Here is a 21,086-nt window from a genome sequence, read left to right on the forward strand (position 1 = left end):
GGGTTAATAAATATAATACAGGGGTCGGCGGTGTTAGGGGCAGCAGATTAGGGGTACATAAGTATAACGTAGGTGGCGGTCAGCAGATTAGGGGTTAAAAAAATTTAATCGAGTGGCGGCGATGTGGGGACCTCGGTTTAGGGGTACATAGGTAGTTTATGGGTGTTAGTGTACTTTAGAGCACAGTAGTTAAGAGCTTTATAAACCGGCGTTAGCCCAGAAAGCTCTTAACTCCTGACTTTTTTCTGCGGCTGGAGTTTTGTCGTTAGATTTCTAACGCTCACTTCAGACACGACTCTAAATACCAGAGTTAGAAAGATCCCATTGAAAAGATAGGATACACAATTGACGTAAGGGGATCTGCGGTATGGAAAAGTCGCGGCTGAAAAGTGAGCGTTAGACCCTTTCCTGACTGACTCCAAATACCGGCGGTAGCCTAAAACCAGCGTTAGGAGCCTCTAACGCTGGTTTTCACGGCTACCGCCAAACTCTAAATCTAGGCCATAGAGAATAATAGGCATTGCGATATTCACGGAATTTAGAACGTACCCCAGAAAAAACAGTAGGTGGATTAATATGTGGTTCAGGATGTTCTGCCTGTTTTTGGGTCATGAAATCATTTAAAAGTCTTTTTAATGTGTTATTCTCATTTTGTACAGTTGTTAATCCCTGAGCTAGGATATCAACCTTCTGATTTAGTGAAGTGATTTCATTTGTTAAAGATGCAGGATCCATTTTGATTTATAGGGTTACTTTTTAAAGGGTTGTTTATTCTGTTATGACTGCTTTTATAATTCAATAAAATATTGAATTTGTAGCTGCTCCTTTACTTCAACTCACAATGGCCTAGATTTGGAGTTTTGCGTTAGAAGGGGTGTGTTAGCTACGCATGCTTTTTTTTGGCCGCACCTTTTAAATACTGCTGGTATTTAGAGTTCACAGAATGGCTGGGTTTTCAGTGCGTTAGGCTCCAAAAAGGGAGCGTAGAGCATAATTTACTGCCACTGCAACTCTAAATACCAACGGTGCTTACGGACGCGGCCAGCTTCAAAAACGTGCTCGTGCACGATTCCCCCATAGGAAACAATGGGGCAGTTTGAGCTGAAAAAAAAACAAACACCTGCAAAAAAGCAGCGTTAAGCTCCTAACGCAGCCCCATTGTTTCCTATGGGGAAACACTTCCTAAATCTGCACCTAACACCCTAACATGTACCCCGAGTCTAAACACCCCTAACCTTACACTTATTAACCCCTAATCTGCCGCCCCCGCTATCGCTGACCCCTGCATATTATTATTAACCCCTAATCTGCCGCTCCGTATACCACCGCAACCTACATTATCCCTATGTACCCCTAATCTGCTGCCCATAACACCGCCGACCCCTATATTATATTTATTAACCCCTAATCTGCCCCCCACAACATCGCCTCCACCTACCTACAATTATTAACCCCTAATCTGCCGACCGGACCTCACCGCTACTATAATAAATGTATTAACCCCTAATCCGCCTCACTAACCCTATAATAAATAATATTAACCCCTAATCTGCCCTCCCTAACATTGCCGACACCTAACTTCAAGTATTAACCCCTAATCTGCCGACCGGACCTCACCGCTACTCTAATAAATTTTTTAACCCCTAAAGCTAAGTCTAACCCTAACCCTAACACCCCCCTAAGTTAAATATAATTTAAATCTAACAAAATAAATTAACTCTTATTAAATAAATTATTCCTATTTAAAGCTAAATACTTACCTGTAAAATAAACCCTAATGTAGCTACAATATAAATAATAATTATATTGTAGCTATTTTAGGATTTATATTTATTTTACAGGCAACTTTGTATTTATTTTAACCAGGTACAATAGCTATTAAAAAGTTAAGAACTATTTAATAGCTACCTAGTTAAAATAATTACAAAATTACGTGTAAAATAAATCCTAACCTAAGTTACAATTAAACCTAACACTACACTAGCAATAAATTAATTAAATAAAATACCTACAATTATCTACAATTAAACCTAACACTACACTATCAATAAATAAATTAAATAAAATAACTACAATTAAATCTAACACTACACTATCAATAAATTAATTAGATGAAATATCTACAAATAAATACAATTAAATGAACTAACTAAAGTACAAAAAATAAAAAAATCTAAGTTACAAAAAATAAAAAAATTAATTACAAACATAATAAAAATATTACAACAATTTTAAGCTAATTACACCTACTCTAAGCCCCCTAATAAAATAGCAAAGCCCCCCAAAATAAAAAAAATGCCCTACCCTATTCTAAAATTAAAATAGAAAAGCTCTTTTACCTTACCAGCCCTTAAAAGGGCCTTTTGCGGGGCATACCCCAAAGAATTCAGCTCTTTTGCCTGTAAAAAAAAACATACAATACCCCCCCAAACATTGCAACCCAACACCCACATACCCCTAATCTAACCCAAACCCCCCTTAAATAAACCTAACACTAAGCCTCTGAAGATCTTCCTACCTTGTCTTCACCATGCCAGGTATCACAGATCGCTCCAGGCTCCGAAGTCTTCATCCAAGCCCAAGCAGGGGCTGGCGATCCATCATCCGGCTGAAGTCTTCTATCAAGCAGCGGCTGAAGAGGTCCAGAAGAGGCTTCAAAGTCTTCATTCTATCTTCCAAGCGGTGACAAGCGGCTCCATGTTGAACACCTCCGGCGCGGATCCATCCTCTTCTTGCGATGTCCTAAGTCCGAATGAAGGTTCCTTTAAATGACGTCATCCAAGATGGCGTCCCTCGAATTCCAATTGGCTGATAGGATTCTATCAGCCAATCGGAATTAAGGTAGGAAAAATCTGATTGGCTGATGGAATCAGCCAATCAGATTCAAGTTCAATCCGATTGGCTGTTCCAATCAGCCAATCAGATTGAGCTTGCATTCTATTGGCTGATCGGAACAGCCAATAGAATGCGAGCTCAATCTGATTGGCTCATTCAATCAGCCAATCAGATTTTCCCTACCTTAATTCTGATTGGCTGATAGAATCCTATCAGCCAATCGGAATTCGAGGGACGCCATCTTGGATGACGTCATTTAAAGGAACCTTCATTTGAACTTAGGACGTCGCAAGAAGAAGATGGATCCGCACCCGAGGTCTTCAACATGGAGCCGTTTGTCACCGCTTGGAAGAAGATGGTTGCAGGTCTGGATCTACTCTTCTGCCCGGATAGCATGAAGACTTTGGAGCCTCTTCTGGACTTCTTCTTGCCGCCGCTTGATAAAAGACTTCAGCCGGATGATGGATCTCCAGCCCCCGCTTGGGCTTGGATGAAGATTTCGGAGCCTGGAGCGATCGGTGATACCTGGCATGGTGAAGACAAGGTAGGAAGATCTTCAGGGGGTTAGTGTTAGGTTTATTTAAGGGGGGTTTGGGTTAGATTAGGGGTATGTGGGTGGTGGGTTGTAATGTTGGGGGGGGTATTGTATGTTTTTTTTTACAGGCAAAAGGCCCTTTTAAGGGCTGGTAAGGTAAAAGAGCTTTTCTATTTTAATTTTAGAATAGGGTAGGGCATTTTTTTATTTTGGGGGTCTTTGTTATTTTATTAGGGGGCTTAGAGTAGGTGTAATTAGCTTAAAATTGTTGTAATATTTTTAATATATTTGTAATTAATTTTTTTATTTTTTGTAACTTAGCTTTTTTTATTTTTTGTACTTTAGTTAGTTTATTTAATTGTATTTATTTGTAGGTATTTTATTTAATTTATTTATTGATAGTGTAGTGTTAGGTTTAATTGTAGATAATTGTAGGTATTTTATTTAATTAAATTATTGATAGTGTAGTGTTAGGTTTAATTGTAACTTAGGTTAGGATTTATTTTACAGGTAATTTTGTAATTATTTTAACTAGGTAGCTATTAAATAGTTCTTAACTATTTAATAGCTATTGTACCTGGTTAAAATAAATACAAAGTTGCCTGTAAAATAAATATAAACCCTAAAATAGCAACAATATAATTATTATTTATATTGTAGCTACATTAGGGTTTATTTTACAGGTAAGTATTTAGTTTTAAATAGGAATAATTTATTTAATAAGAGTTAATTTATTTCGTTAGATTTAAATTATATTTAACTTAGGGGGTGTTAGGGTTAGGGTTAAACTTAGCTTTAGGGGTTAATAAATTTATTAGAGTAGCGGTGAGGTCCAGTCGGCAGATTAGGGGTTAATACTTGAAGTTAGGTGTCGGCAATGTTAGGGAGGGCAGATTAGGGGTTAATACTATTTATTAGAGGGTTATTGAGGCGGGAGTGAGGCGGATTAGGGGTTAATACATTTATTATAGTGGCGGTGAGCTCCGGTTGGCAGATTAGGGGTTAATAATTGTAGGTAGGTGGAGGCGACATTGGGGGCGGCAGATTAGGGGTTAATAAATATAATATAGGGGTCGGCGGTGTTAGGAGCAGCAGATTAGGGGTACATTGGGATAACGTAGGTTGCGGCGGTGTGCGGTCGGCAGATTAGGGGTTAAAATTTTTTATTAGAGTGGCGGCGATGTGGGGGGACCTCGGTTTAGGGGTACATAGGTAGTTTATGGGTGTTAGTGTACTTTAGAGCACAGTAGTTAAGATCTCTATGAACCGGCGTTAGCCCAGAAAGCTCTTAACTCCTGACTTTTTGCTGCGGCTGGAGTTTTGTCGTTAGATTTCTAACGCTCACTTCAGCCACGACTCTAAATACCGGTGTTAGAAAGATCCCATTGAAAAGATAGGATACGCAATTGACGTAAGGGGATCTGCTGTATGGAAAAGTCGCGGCTGGAAAGTGAACGTTAGACCCTTTCCTGACTGACTCCAAATACCAGCGGGTGGTAAAAACCAGCGTTAGGAGCCTCTAACGCTGGTTTTGACGGCTACCGCCAAACTCTAAATCTAGGCGAATGTTTCTCTTTATGAGTGAAGACAATGTTAGAACAGCACTTTTATTTGTAGCAGTGAAATGTCAGCAAGACAGACTTAATTAATTTCAGTGAAGTTATTTGTAGCAATAAGCCTTTTTTCAGTGTTTGCTTAAGATAGCTTGTTAAAGATATGCAGCAGACAGGAATTACAGAAAATAACAAAAAAACATTGTTATTAGCAACTGATGCAAGTAAGAGTAAAGGTTGCCTTTTAACACAGAAAAATAGCAGTCTCTTTTAAGCACACAGGTGAATGTGGAGACCAGTGTTAACCTCACAGAACAGCAGTGTGAATTGCTGCAGACAACGATTCAGATATAAACAAGGTAATGCTAGATGTATTTACAAAATCTATACATGCTGTATCCAGAAGTTATTATAAAGAAATACTTGGGGTTCAGGCTGTTAGCAGTGTGAATTTAGTTGGCAGTTGATATAGGCGGCTTTAAATGTAGAAAACAAATGCAGGGCGGCTTGATGCTGTGGTTCAGCTGCAGAAATCAAGTAGCAGGCTTTAAGTAAAATAACTTCACTCTAGATAGAGTTTAAGGCTGTGGGTTTTTGAAATATATCTTGCAAGCTTTTTAGTAGTAGATATTTAGATTGGTTTAGCAAAGAATTCAGGAGCTTTGATTGAAGTAGAATCCACTTACATAGACTGGGAGTTTGCAGGTAGCTGAGAAAGCAAACTAACTTCAATAAACAAGCAAAGTTCAGGTGTAAGCATCAAACCTTTATGGGAAGGTGATGAGAGGCGGGACAAAGTAGTTAAAGGTACAGGGAGACCTGACACTACCATGGGAGTAATTTGTCCCTTTCCTAAACTAGAACAGGGGCAGGGGTTTTACTCAAATCTTTTCGTCGTTCCAAAAAAAGAGGGAACTTTCAGACCCATTTTAGATCTCAAGTGTCTAAACAAATTTTTTCAGAGTCCCATCATTCAAGATGGAGACTATACGAACAATCTTACCAGTGATCCAGGAGGGTAAATTTATGACTACCATGGAATTGAAGGATGCATACCTTCATATCCCTATTCACAAGGATCATCATCAGTTCCTAAGGTTTGCTTTCCTGGACAAACATTATCAGTTCGTGGCTCTTCCTTTCGGGTTGGCCACAGCACCCAGAATCTTCACAAAGGTTCTAGGGTCTCTTCTAGCGGTTCTCAGACCACGGGGCATAGCAGTGGCACCTTATCTGGATGATATTCTGATTCAGGCATCAACTTATCATTTGACAAAGTCTCACACGGACATAGTATTGTCTTTCCTGAGAACTCACGGTTGGAAAGTGAACATAGAAAAGAGTTCACTAGTTATACGGACAAGGGTTCCCTTCTTGGGGACTCTGATAGACTCGGTAGAAATGAAAATATGTCTGACGGAGGTCAGAAAAATAAAGATTCTAAATACTTGCCGAGCACTTCGGTCCATTCCTCGGCCATCAGTGGCTCAGTGTATGGAGGTCATTGGATTAATGGTAGCAGCAATGGACATTGTTCCATTTGCCCGCTTTCATCTCAGACCATTGCAGCTGTGCATGCTTGAACAGTGGAATGGAGACTATGCAAATTTATCTTCTCAGATAAATCTGGTTGTCGTTGGATCATCTGTCCCAGGGGACTTGTTTCCACAGACCCTCGTGGGTGATAGTGACAACGGACGCCAGCCTACTGGGCTGGGGTGCAGTCTGGAATTCCCTGAAGGCTCAGGGTGTTTGGACTCAAGTGGAGTCTCTACTTCCAATCAATATTCTGGAACTGAGAGCAATATTCAATGTGCTTCAGGCGTGGCCTCAGTTGGCTTCGACCAAATTCATCAGATTCCAGTTGGACAACATCACGACTGTGGCATATATCAATCATCAAGGGGGAGCAAGGAGTTCCTTAGCGATGATAGAAGTATCCAAGATAATCCTATGGGCAGAGGCCCACTCTTGTTATCTGTCGGCAATTTACATCCCAGGAGTAGAAAACTGGGAAGCAGATTTTCTAAGTCATCAAACTTTTCATCCGGGGGAGTTGGAACTCCATCTGGAGGTGTTTGCCTCATTGATTCACCAATGGGGCAGACCGGAACTGGATCTGATGGCATCTCGTCAGAATGCCAAACTTCCACGTTATGGATCCAGGTCAAGGGATCCCCAGGCCGAACTGATAGATGCCCTGGCAGTGCCTTGGTAGTTCAGCCTAGCTTATGTGTTTCCACCATTTCCTCTACTTCTACGCTTGATTGCTCGAATCAAACAGGAGAGAGCTTCAGTAATCTTGATAGCGCCTGCGTGGCCACGCAGGACTTGGTATGTGGATCTAGTGGACATGTCCTCTCTGCCACCATGGAAACTTCCTTTGAGACAGGACCTTCTCATTCAAGCTCCATTCCAACATCCAAATCTAATTTCTCTGCAGCTGACTGCTTGGAGATTGAATGCTTGATTCTATCTAAGCAAGGTTTCTCTGATTCGGTCATTGATACTTTGATACAGGCTCGGAAGCCTGTCACTAGAAAAATCTATCATAAGATATGGCGTAAATATCTTTATTGGTGTGAATCCAAGGGTTACTCATGGAGTAAAATTAGGATTCCCAGGATTCTGTCTTTTCTCCAAGAAGGATTGGAGAAAGGGTTATCAGCAAGTTCCTTAAAGGGACAAATTTCTGCGTTGTCAATTTTGCTTCACAAACATTTGGCAGATGTGCCAGATGTTCAGTCTTTTTGTCAGGCTCTAACTAGAATTAAGCCTGTATTTAGACCAATTACTCCTCCCTGGAGTTTGAATTTAGTTCTTCGAGTTCTTCAAGGGGTTCCGTTTGAACCCATGCATTCCATAGATATTAAATTGTTATTGTGGAAAGTTCTGTTTTTAGTTGCTATTTCTTCTGCTCGAAGAGTTTCTGAGCTTTCAGCATTACAGTGTGATTCGCCTTATCTTATCTTTCATTCTGATAAGGTGGTTTTACGTACCAAACTTGGATTTCTTCCTAAGGTTGTTTCTCATAAGAATATTGATCAGGAAATTGTTGTTCCTTCTTTGTGTCCTAATCCTTCTTCTAAGAAGGAGCGTCTGTTACATAACCTGGCCGAGGTCCATGCCTTAAAGTTTTACTTACAGGCGACTAAGGATTTCCGTCAATCATCTTCATTATTCATTGTTTATTCTGGAAAGTGTAGGGGTTTGAAAGCTAAGGCTACCTCTCTTTCTTTTTGGCTGATGAGTATCATCCGTCTGGCATATGAGTCTGCTGGACAGCAGCCTCCTGAAAGAATTACGACTCATTCTACTAGGGCTGTGGCTTCCACATGGGCATTTAAAAATGATGCATCTGTTGAACAGATTTGTAAGGCTGCGACTTGGTCATCCCTTCATACTTTTTCCAAATTTTCCAAATTTTATACTTTTGCTTCTTCTGAGGCTGTTTTTGGGAGAAAATTTCTTCAAGCAGTGGTGCCTTCCGTTTAGATCTCTGTCTTGTCCCTCCCTTTCATCTGTTTCCTGTAGCTTTGGTATTGTATTCCACAAGTAAGGATGAAATCCGTGGACTCGTCGTATCTTGTAGAAGAAAAGGAAATTTATGCTTACCTGATAAATTGATTTATTCTACGATACGACGAGTCCACGGCCCTACCTGTCATTTTTTAAGACAGATTATATTTTTTATTTCAACTTCAGTCACCTATGCACCTTTTAGTTTCTCCTTTCTCTTCCTAATACCTTCGGTCGAATGACTGGGGGTGGAAGGAAGGGAGGAGCTATATATACAGCTCTGCTGTGGTGCTCTTTGCCACTTCCTGTTAGCAGGAGGATAATATCCCACAAGTAAGGATGAAATCCGTGGACTCGTCGTATCGTAGAAGAAATAAATTTATCAGGTAAGCATAAATTTCCTTTTTTTTAACAATTATCTGCTCTTTCCCACATGAATCACAAGCTAGTATTATAAACATAACACAAAACGCAAAACATAATAGTTTCATAGATCATATATAAAAAATATTTATTTATATATATATATATATATATATATATATATATAAACTGTATATATGTGTAAATACAGAATACAAAACTACAAGTTGTGTTACTTTCTGTTATTTATAGGTACCCTACCTGAGAAGCCATTTTCCTTGCTACCCTGCGGAGGACTCGGAGTATGTATGCAATTTTTATTTTAATCATATTTAAAGAATTTTTAATTTTATGTTAAAGGGGCAGTAAAATCAAAATAAAATATCTATGATTCAGATAGAGCATGTCATTTTAAACAACTTTCCAAAGTACTTCAAATGTGCTTTCCTCTCTTGGTATTCTTTGTTGAAGAGTAAAATTAGGTAAGCTTATAGTTCTATGGAAGAGTGTTTGCAGCAATGCATAACATTGCTATAAACATTCTTGCTCATCTAGGATTATTCTTAAAGCATACAAAAAGAAATATGCATAAATTGAAAATGAAAGTAAAGTCTAACGTTGTTTCACGTCATGCTCTTTGCAATCCATGTAAGCTTCGTTCTGACATTCCTGTCCCTTTAAATGGATATACAGTGTATATATATATATATATATATATATATATATATATATATATATATATATATATAGAGAGAGAGAGAGAGAGAGAGAGAGAGAGAGAGAGAGAGAGAACAGTCAGGGTGGATTTGCATTTACATTTCAAAAGAAACAGCAACTACCAGGGTGTCAGGAAAAATAAATTGTATCCAATATAGTAAAGATCTGCACTCACTGGGCGTCAATTGTGATATTAATTATAGTGATGTTTCGGAGCAGCAATGCCCCTTCTTAAGACCAGACACATCACTATAATAAATATCACAATTGACACAAGTCCAGTAAGTGCGGATCATTACTATATATATATATATATATATATATATATATAAAAATATTAACTTCTTCTCTTAGGAGGGCATTATGGTACATCCATAAATATGTATATATGTGTATATATATATATATATATATATATATATTTTATTATTCTTTTTTGTTTTGCATTTTAAAGGGTTAGTAAAGTCCAAATTAAACTTTCATGATTCAGATAGGGTATGTAATTTTAAACACCTTTCTTATTTACTTTTATCATCAAATAATTTGCTTTGTTCTCATGGTATTCTTAGTTAAAAGCTAAACCTAGGAGGCTCATATGCTAATTTCTAAGACTTTCAAGGCAATCTCTCATGTGAATGCATTTGACTTTTTCACAGCTAGAGGGCTTTAGTTCAAATAAATAACATTGTGCTCATGTACGTTGATTAAAAGGACAGTAAACACCAGAATTTTTGTTGTTTAAAAAGATAAATAATCCCTTTATTACCCATTCCCCAATTTTGCATAACCAACACAGTTATAATAATATACCTTTTACCTCTGTGATTACCTTGTATCTAAGCCTCTGCAAACTGCCCCCTTATTTCAGTTCTTTTGACATACTTGCATTTTTAGCCAATCAGTGCTGACTTCTAGGAGCTTCACGCTCCTGAGCTTAATGTTATCTATATGAAACACATGTACTAACACCCTCTAGTGGTGAAAAACTGTCAAAATGCTTTCAGATTAGAGGCAGTCTTCAAGGTCTAAGACATTAGAACATGAACCTCCTAGATTTAGCTTTCAACTAAGAATACCAAGAGAACAAAGCAAAATTGGTAATAAAAGTAAATTGGAAAGTTGTTTAAAATGACATGCCCTATTTAAATCATGAAAGATTTTTTTTTACTTTACTGTCCCTTTAATTTAAGAGGCAGCACTAATTTCCTGAAATCCCAGCCTGTCAAAAGATCTGAGATAAGGAGGCAGTCAGCAGAAGCTGAGATACAAGGTAATTACAGAGGTAAAAAGTATATTTCTATAACAGTGTTGGTTATGCAAAACTGGGGAATGATAAATAAAGGGATTATCTATCCTTTTAAACAATAACATTTTTTGTGTTTACTATCCCTTTAAGGGTGAGGAATATTTTTAATTGATGTCTCTATGCTGAATAAGAGGCAAACAGTGCTGTGGGATTTGTCATTATCAATCTATTCCTAGGGATACGTTGAGCATGAACATGTACTTCCTATTCATATAAATATTTTAAAAAATATATATATATAAATATATATGTATATAGGGCCAGATTATGAGTGGAGGGCAAAAATAATAGCGCTGTTAAGTACTAATACTGTTCAAGTAAAATAACTAATGCTCATATTTTTGCTCTCAGATTAAAGGTTGAAAGTTTCCTGAAAGTTTCAAATGCACTATCATCTGGATATCAAAGATTTATAGGGGGCGCTCCATAAAACCCTGTTCTGGCTTTTGCTTGCACACTAACACAAAGATGTGCAAGCCAAGTGCACTACAGCCGAAGGGGCGTTAAGAAAAAGTTTAAATACCTTTGTTCTTCTCTCAAAAGAAAATGTTATTTTTTTAAAAAATATATATGATTATGAGTGAAGATGGTATATGCCAAGGTGTTTGACTGTGAAGGGTACAGGGGTGTTTATATGTGTATATATTTGTATGTGTGTGTATATAGAATATATATATATATATATATATATATATATATATATATATATATACATATATACATATATATATATATATATATATATACTGTGTGTGTGTATATATATATATATATATATATATATATACACACACACACACAAATATATATATATATATATATATATATATATATATAACAGGCAAGAAATCCCCAAAGGCGGGAAGGATTGAGACCGAAGCTACATCCAAAGTCAGTTCAAAACCAGTTTATTGGCAGAGTGCAGGTACAAAAGGTGAAGCCAGAGCAAAAACACCTGACGCGTTTCGCGCATGCGCACATGCGCTTCATCAGAGGTGATGTGTTCAAGGTGTGAATGGGCTTATATACAGCAAAGTAGCCAAACCAGGTATCTTTAGGTAAATGGGTCAACAGTTACACCTGTAGTATGTGATAAGATCGTTTGCTGTAAACAAGGCATCCACTCAATCTTTCTCTTATAGATAAATATATATGTGTAAATAATTAAATTCTAACACTTCATATGTGGAAGTCTATAAGTGTGTATAAACATATATCGTGATATATTCAATAACAATTTTTTATATAAGCAATAGAAAAAATACAATTCATAAAAACAAACTAATTTGTTAAATAAAGGCTTGTCATATGCACCATCACATAATTTTGATTTTGTGAACACACTTATAGACATTAATAGATTTGTTTGCAAGATTGTCTTGAAAAGACATTTCAAAGACAATCCAATGGATCACTTACCTCTAACAACTCATATACCTACCAAATATGATACTGTAGGACTTAGGTATACTGATTTGCTAGATCTCACTAATTTAACTTCTTTACAGCAGGAATCTATTAGAACTCCTGACACTTTGGTTGACAATTGCACATCTTTTAAATTTAAAAACACATCTCACTTTTACCCAATTCATGCTAGACATCACCTATTAGATATATACCAGAGAGTAGTAGAAAAGGAACTTACTGACTTATTCAGAAACACTGAGAATAACCCTTTTAATATACCTAGGGACAACCTTACTCGACGGCAGAGACAAGCACTAATCAGACTTCAAAAAAATAAAGATCTAGTCATAGTCCAGGCTGACAAGGGAGGGGCGGTGGTGGTTTTAAATAAAAAAGATTACATAGGTGAAGTTGAGAATCAATTGAGTGATTGTATGTTATATACTAAACTAACATTCAATCCCACCACCTCCTTCAAAAATAAACTTAGCCATTTGTTGGACCATGCAATAGAACATAATTTCATGACTAGAGAATTAACAGAATATTTATATATGGAAGAGCCGACCACCCCATACTTCCGTATTGCACCCAAAATACATAAGGGACTTAAGAATCCCCCTGGACGACCCATTGTTGCCAGCAATGGGTCTTTGTGCGAAAGATTGGGTGGCTGGCTCGACCACATCCTTCAACCAATCATGGTGGCTCTCCCTGGATATATTAAAGACAGTACACATTTGCTTACACAAATTACAGATCTTACGTGGAATGATTCCTATGTATGGACTACTATTGACGTGACTGCTCTATATTCGAATATCCCCCATTCAAAAGGATTAGAAGCCATTGATTTTATGCTACATAGATACTCAGATTACAGTCATGAATTTATAACATTCATTGTTCAGGTAACTGAGTTCCTTTTGAAACATAATTTTTTCATCTTTCAGGGTACTTATTACCTACAAAGACGAGGCACAGCGATGGGGGCAAAATTTGCCCCAGCCTTTGCCAATATTTATATGGGTGGTTAGAACTTAATATGATCTTCTCAGATTCATTTCCATATAAAAACAATATCATACTTTATGGTCGTTTTATAGACGACATTATTGTTATCTGGGAGACTAGGGATAGTTGTAATGTAGATAAATTAACAGAATATCTGAACGAAAATTAATATAATTTGACATTTACAGCACAGACACATAATTATACTATTGACTTTTTGGACCTGAACCTAAAGGTATCAGACAATAAAATTTCCATATGTACTTATCGCAAACCCCTGGCCAGAAATACAATACTGAGAGCTGATTCTTGCCATCTCAACCACCTTAAGAGAGGCATACCGAAGGCCCAATACTTGCGCCTTAGGAGAAACTGTACAGAACTAACAGAATATTGTTCCAAGGCTAGAGAATTGACAAATAGACTGACAGATAGGGGATATCAAAGAAATCTATTACTACAAACAGAAAAACAAATAGCAACTCTAGATAGACAGGACTTACTACAAGGAAGGAATAATCTGGAGAGGAACAAGAGATCTAACAGGGCTGTGATGCCTAGTCAAAATCTCCTGTTTGTTACACAATTTAGTAAACAATATAATCAGATTTGTAGTATAGTCAAGAATAATCTAACCATTTTAAAAGGTGATGAAGCTTTAAAAGACATCTTAACATCTGGAATCAAGTGCATAGCACGAAAAGCCCCTACCATAAGAGAAATAACTAGTAAGCAATTCACTGAAAAAGTAACAGTAGGCTCCAATTGGCTAAGTCTAAAATCAGGATGCTTTAAATGTGGCCATGTACCATGTAAAGGGTGTACAAGCATAACTGTGAAAGACACTTTTTCCTCACATGTGACAAACCAAACATTTCAGATTAGGGACAGGATTGATTGTAATTCTCAATATGTAGTTTACTTGGTTAATTGCCTATTTTGCTCCTGCCAATATGTGGGCATAACTACTCGCCCACTGAAAGATAGGATCCGTGAGCATCTGCGCTCTTTGGATGAAAAAGAGCCTAGAACACCTGTAGCTAAACACTTCAGACTCCATGGTATAGGTTCTAGATATTTCTCATTCATAGGCATTGACCTGATTAAAAAACATCCCAGAGGAGGAGATAGGGAAAAAAGCCTAAGGAAAAAAGAAGTCTTTTGGATTGTAAAATTACATACAAGAGCACCAGAGGGCATCAACAAGAGGATGGATGTTGATTTATTTGTTGAATAGGCCCCATGCTATCCTGTTATCTAATTCTTACATAATCCCTATATTGATTTGTTAAAAAAAGTGTACTAAAAAAGTGAGTTACTACAAAAGCTAGTTTTTGACTTTTCCCTAACTAATGAATATGAATAAATAAATAAATATAACTCATTAGTTCCCTAGTCTGTTCTAACTAAGAATTTAAAATTAAAATTAAAATGTATTTGAAAACTGATATAGTAAAATTACTTATTACTATAGTGAAATTCCCTCATTTAAAATTAGATCTTTTTCTTTTCTTTCTTTTCTTTTCTTTTCTATTAACCTTATATACATATTTTATTTATTTATTTCTTAGGGTTAATAATATTATTTAATGTTTAAATATATACTTTTTTATAACATGATACATAAAAAATATTTATTGTGTTTCCTTGCTTAGAGAATATGTTTTCAAAAATTTTTTTTTATTTTCTTTTCCTTTCCTATAAGAGATAGCTACAAGGTTAAGATTGGATCTATAATTAGCTATCCAATTTTTTTTTATTTACTATTCTGGAAACAAAGTTTATATCTACATTTATATTTTTATTATTACTTCCAGGGTTCATAACTAGTACTTTGTGTCCTATCCTCACTTATTAGTATCATCTATTTATTTATTTATGTTTAGATCCTTAAGATTATTAGTTATTAGTTATTAGTTATTGTTGTCTTTATGAATTGTATTTTTTCTATTGCTTATATAAAAAATTGTTATTGAATATATCACGATATATGTTTATACACACTTATAGACTTCCACATATGAAGTGTTAGAAATTAATTATTTACACATATATATTTATCTATAAGAGAAAGATTGAGTGGATGCCTTGTTTACAGCAAACGATCTTATCACATACTACAGGTGTAACTGTTGACCCATTTACCTAAAGATACCTGGATTGGCTACTTTGCTGTATATAAGCCCATTCACACCTTGAACACATCACCTCTGATGAAGCGCATGTGCGCATGCGCGAAACGCGTCAGGTGTTTTTGCTCTGGCTTCACCTTTTGTACCTGCACTCTGCCAATAAACTGGTTTTGAACTGACTTTGGATGTAGCTTCGGTCTCAATCCTTCCCGCCTTTGGGGATTTCTTGCCTGTTGTATACAGCGGATGAGATACCGCTCTGACCGTGAGCTACTTGGAACCCGCATCTAGACCTAGGAGCCTTCTAACTTTGGGACCCAGTGGACGCCTGGTACGTTCCTGCGGATCTTCCGTGCGACGCTGCACGTATTCCTTACGCATACTTCACGTCTGACACGGTTCAGCGTACCTGATGTGCGACGCGGCACATCATCTTGACGTCAGAGCTCCAGACCATTGAGGACGACAAGAGACGAGGATACAGACGGTACATACTTCCCCCGTCGGAACTGGTGAGCTTTTGCCCTACTGGGATCTTCGGAGGAGGCTGTTTGGTTCTGTATGCCTACTTAAAGCATTGGTTTGATCCGCTAAATTTGAAGGTACTTTACAGCTTTTTACTTAGCACACCTGGATAGTGCCGGCTCTGAGGTTGCATTAAGGGAACTTTATTCTCACTACGGTCCATTACTTTGGAACTTTCCACAGCGCTGGGATTATACACAAACTAAGCGCTATATATTGGAACTTAAAAATTATTATCATATGGACACTATGTGGACAAATACTTGATATATATATTTTTTACCTGATATGTTGAGATCCATACCCTATATATAGAGTTTTGGAGTTTATTGCACAATTGTACCAGTTTTCTATACTTAACCCACTATTTTAAGCCAACAGTCAGATTTATATTAGTAGGAGTCCACATGTGTTTAAAGTTTCCCTCAGATTAATCAGCTATTGTTTTCTTTTGATTGCTCTTGATATATATATATATATATATATATATATATATATATATATATATATATATATATAAAATTATAGAATTAGAGCTAAAGGACCCAAAAAATATATATGGTACCAACTTCTAAAATCACAACAATATATTATTTATATATTATGGTGAATAGGATATAATCCTGTTTAAAGAGTGTGGGCTAAGTTAACACTGACTGCAGTCACTTCTTTTTTAATGCAGTGCTGATGTGCTGAGTCCTATTGCTAAAAATAATGTTTAATTAAGTATGTCTAAAAACTTACACCGGTGAAACTTTTGGGCTCCATCCACTATACACCAACGAATATTCCAACTCATTGAGATAAGTTTTGCATTTTTAGACTATCAAAGAACTTATATATTTCACATTAGGTGCATCACAAGGATTTTTTTGTTATATTATTACTTTTTACGATCGTTATATTTTCATTGTAGTGCGCACTACTAATAGGTTAGCTCATTCAGTCTGCAGCTAATAGTTTTTTTAAATATTCCCCAGTATGAATTAAACGCTTCTTGGCTCTTCTATATTAACTTTTTAAACACAAGCATTTTTAAGGCAAAATCCCATAAATTTTCTCCCCCTCTTAATGAATTTTTACCCAATGAATTTTTACTCACTGTATTAAATCCCAAAAACAATTGTATTTTATATTGATTAATTAATATTTGTTACTCTGTCCATTCATTGATCTGGCATCTGACTATTACATACTTTCTACGAGTTAGTTTCAGTCAGAAAGCCAGACCCAGAGAAAATAACTGCATTAACTTTGTTTTATGTATGTTTTTTATTATTTTTGTGCATTTTTTTACTGTGTTTTTAGACATACTTAATAAAACATTGTTTTTAGCAATAGGACTCAGCACATCAGCACTGCATTCAAAAAGAAGTGACTGCAGTCAGTGTTAACTGAACCCACACTCTTTAAACAGGATTATATCCTATTCACCATAATAAATAAATAATATATTATTGTGATTTTAGAAGTTGGTACCATATATATTTTTTGGGTCCTTTAGCGGTAATTCTATAATTTTCTATTTATTTCTACACCTCACTTGTTAGTGGTTGCAAGTACACCCTTTTAGAATCTAGCAGCTCCTAGGATTACCAAACCTCACCCCACAGGTTTCTAGACAGCGCTCATTACCAATCCCTCATCTTCTATTATATATATGTATATATACACACACACACAAATAAACATATATAGCTGGTATATGTGTGTGTGTATGTATGTCCTGTATGTATGTACAAACATACACATATATACATACACACATACAAATATATGCATACACACACACACACAGACACACACACACATATATATATATATATATATATATATTTATTTTCCTACCAGGTTACTTTAGGTACCTAGTCTTGCTAATTTTTTTAACGCTGTGTGTTGTGTTTGAGTGCAACAGATAACTCATAACTCATAGCAACCACACTACCAATTGAAAATATATGCCGCACTAAACATTCTCTTGTAACTCATTTTTATCATTGACTTGTAATACTAGATTGTGCTCTATTCTTAGCACAGGCTCTATCAGTATCTATCCACTTGTAACCTTGTGTTTAATTGCTGCTCTTCAATGTGCATAATAGGTCATGTGTGTTTACTGTGTAAGTAATGGAAAGTTAAAATTAATTTATATGTTGTAACAAATTAGAGCATATATTTTCTTTCCTATGACATGGAGAGTCCACTACGTCATTTCAATTACTAGTGGGATATTCAACTCCTGGCCAGCAGGAGAAGGCCTTACCCATAACTCCCAGTCATTCTCTTTGCCTCTGTCAATGGAGGTTGTGAAAAGTTACTATCTGAAGAATTTAATCCCTTAATGGGTACTTTTCCCTGCAAGCAAGGATTAGGGTCTAGCTGTGTCCACGTCAATCTCTTGAGTAAGAGTAGTGGTGGATTTTAGCAGTTAAAAGGCTGCGAGAAAGTCCTTTGCTTTACTTTTAACACTTTGCTACCACTTTGTGGAAAGCCAGAGTTGGTTACTCTGCTCTTTGTTTTCCTACAGGTCCATGACAGGGAGGATCAACATCTCTTATGCAATCTAAGGTTAGTGCCTTTGCCTTCTAGGTAATAAAGGACAGCAGCACTTGTGGGGTTAATCCTCCTTCAGATTGTTATTTTACAAGACATAATAATTATTTATTAATTTTAGGATTCATATGGGCACATTTTTATTGGCACTTTTTCAATATGGGATGTTATTCCTAATTTGGAGATATGTTAGTGTTAGGAATTACTGAGGCTTGTGGATCTGAACTGCAGAGTATGAGAAAATAGAAGTATTCAGTATTTAATTCCTAAATATTCAGTTGATTATAAAGTTTAGGTATGTACTTTATCTTTAAATGGTTGTTTGTTCCAATTTCCAACAATGGTTGTTTGTTCTGAATTTGAGACTACTACAGCTTTAACCCCTTAGTGACCGAGGACGTGCAGGGTACGTCTGAAAAAAAAAAGGCAGTTAACGCCTGACGACGTACCCTGCACGTCCTCGGCTAAAGTGAGTGCTGGAAGCGATCAAGATCGCTTCCAGGCACTATTACAGTACTGCAGGGATGCCTCGATGTCTGGGCATCCCTGCAGTGCTGTTACGGAGTGCCGGGACCGGAGCGATCACTCCCCCTTGAGTGATCACTTCCGGTTTTGCTCCACGTGGAGCCCGGCAGTGCAGCAGAGCATCGGAAGCGATCGGACACGCTTCCGATGCTCTGCTAGTGTGCTAAGTGCCTCGGTGGGTCGAGGCACTTAGTTAGTATATAAATAAAATAAAAAATGTAAAAAAAAAAATAATATATAAAATTAAAAAGCCCCACATATAGCGCCCCCCCCCTCCCCCATGAGGCTTCCAAAATGGCGATGCCCGGTGCATCATGGGGCATCTGGGGGTGTCCCTAGCCTGTCTCACCATAGGGGCAAGCTAGGGTCACCCAATCTGAGCCTTCTTAGAAAAAAAAAATAATAATAATAAAATACCCCATTTGTCTGATCATGTCAATATTTGTAAATATTGACTCTGATCAGTGTGGATCTCCCTCCCTCTCCTCACTTGCCATTTTGTTGGAGAAAAAGAGAGACCTGTATTTTAGCAGAGAGAGATTTATTTCTTTTATTTGTTAAAAAATTTAAAATCCAAAGGCTCTTTTCAGAGCCATTAACCCCTAGCTTGCCAGTGATCACTATAAATCACTGGCAGTAGCACAGCTGCACTTTTTTTCTGTCTGTGCATTTTTTTAGGGGTTCATTTTTGTTGTTGTATTTTTTTTTAAAAACTCAAAGGCTCCTTTCAGAGCCATTTAGCTAATTTAATTTAATTTAAAGACTATTTAACCCCTAGCTTGCCAGTGATCGCTATACATCACTGGCATTAGCATAGCTGTACTTTTTTGCTGTCTGTGCATTTTTTAGGGGTTAATTTTTGTTGTTGTAATTTTTTAAAAACCTAAACGCTCCTTTCAGAGCCATTTAGCTAATTTAATTTAATTTAAATAGTATTTAACCCCTAGCTTGCCAGTGATCGCTATACATCACTGGCATTAGCATAGCTGTACTTTTTTGCTGTCTGTGAATTTTTTTAGGGGTTAATTTGTGTTGTTGTAATTTTTTAAAAAACCAAAGGCTCCTTTCAGAGCCATTTAGCTAATTTAATTTAATTTAAAGAGTATTTAACCCCTAGCTTGCCAGTGATCGCTATAAATCACTGGCATTAGCATAGCTCTACATTTTTGCTGTCTGTGCATTTTTTTAGGGGTTAATTTTTGTTGTTGTAATTTTTTAAAAACCTAAACGCTCCTTTCAGAGCCATTTAGCTAATTTAATTTGATTTAAAGAGTATTTAACCCCTAGCTTGCCAGTGATCGCTATAAATCACTGGCATTAGCATAGCTGTACTTTTTTTTAAAAAAACCCAAAGGCCATTTAGTTAATTTAATTTAAAGAGTATTTAACCCCTAGCTTGCCAGTGATCGCTATAAATCACTGGCATTAGCATAGCTGTACTTTTTTTAAAAAAAAACCAAAGGCCATTTAGTTAATTTAATTTAAAGAGTATTTAACCCCTAGCTTGCCAGTGATCGCTATAAATCACTGGCATTAGCATAGCTGTACTTTTTTAAAAAAAAAACCCAAAGGCCATTTAGTTAATTAATTAATTTTGGTTTTCTGTGACAGATACAAAAATGTCACAGAAAAGATATAGTGTTGAGGAGGCGTATGCCATCCTTGCGTCAGAGTCAGATGCCTCTATGTCTGACTCAGACCCCAATTTTGACCCTGCCATATGCTCAGATACATCATTAGATGCAGTCTCAACTGATAGTGATGTATCTGTGGCTGCTAGCCCCCCTGCCAGCCCCCCTGCTAGCCCCCCTGCCAGCCCCCCTGCTAGAAGGAGGCGTGTTGCTGCCATTGCCGCTGAAGAGTGGGTAACGCCTCATCTCCAGAGGCCAGATATCCCACCCTTCACAGCAAATGCTGGCATAAATATAGATGTGGCAGGTTTTAGCCCCCAACAGTTTCTGGAGGTGTTTCTGGGTGATGATGTATTGGGGAACATTGTCGCCCAAACTAATTTATATGCCTATCAGTACCGTGCTGCAAAGCCTGAAACATATTTGGCAAAGCAGCAATGGGCCCCCATCAATGTGCCAGAATTTAAA

At 36.9% G+C, this 21,086-nt stretch overlaps 1 protein-coding gene across 1 annotated transcript in view; it reads left to right on the forward strand.

The window, feature by feature from the left end:
• The window catches only part of HDAC9 (histone deacetylase 9), a 2,434,493-nt gene that overhangs the window by 1,493,390 nt on the left and 920,017 nt on the right, over positions 1 to 21,086 (forward strand). The window contains exon 18 of the mRNA XM_053714127.1: positions 9,058 to 9,107. Within this exon, the coding sequence (XP_053570102.1) occupies positions 9,058 to 9,107 (50 nt within the window). The remainder of the gene's footprint in view (positions 1 to 9,057; positions 9,108 to 21,086) is intronic.

Source organism: Bombina bombina, chromosome 5, assembly GCF_027579735.1.
Source record: "Bombina bombina isolate aBomBom1 chromosome 5, aBomBom1.pri, whole genome shotgun sequence".
Classification (NCBI taxonomy): domain Eukaryota; kingdom Metazoa; phylum Chordata; class Amphibia; order Anura; family Bombinatoridae; genus Bombina; species Bombina bombina.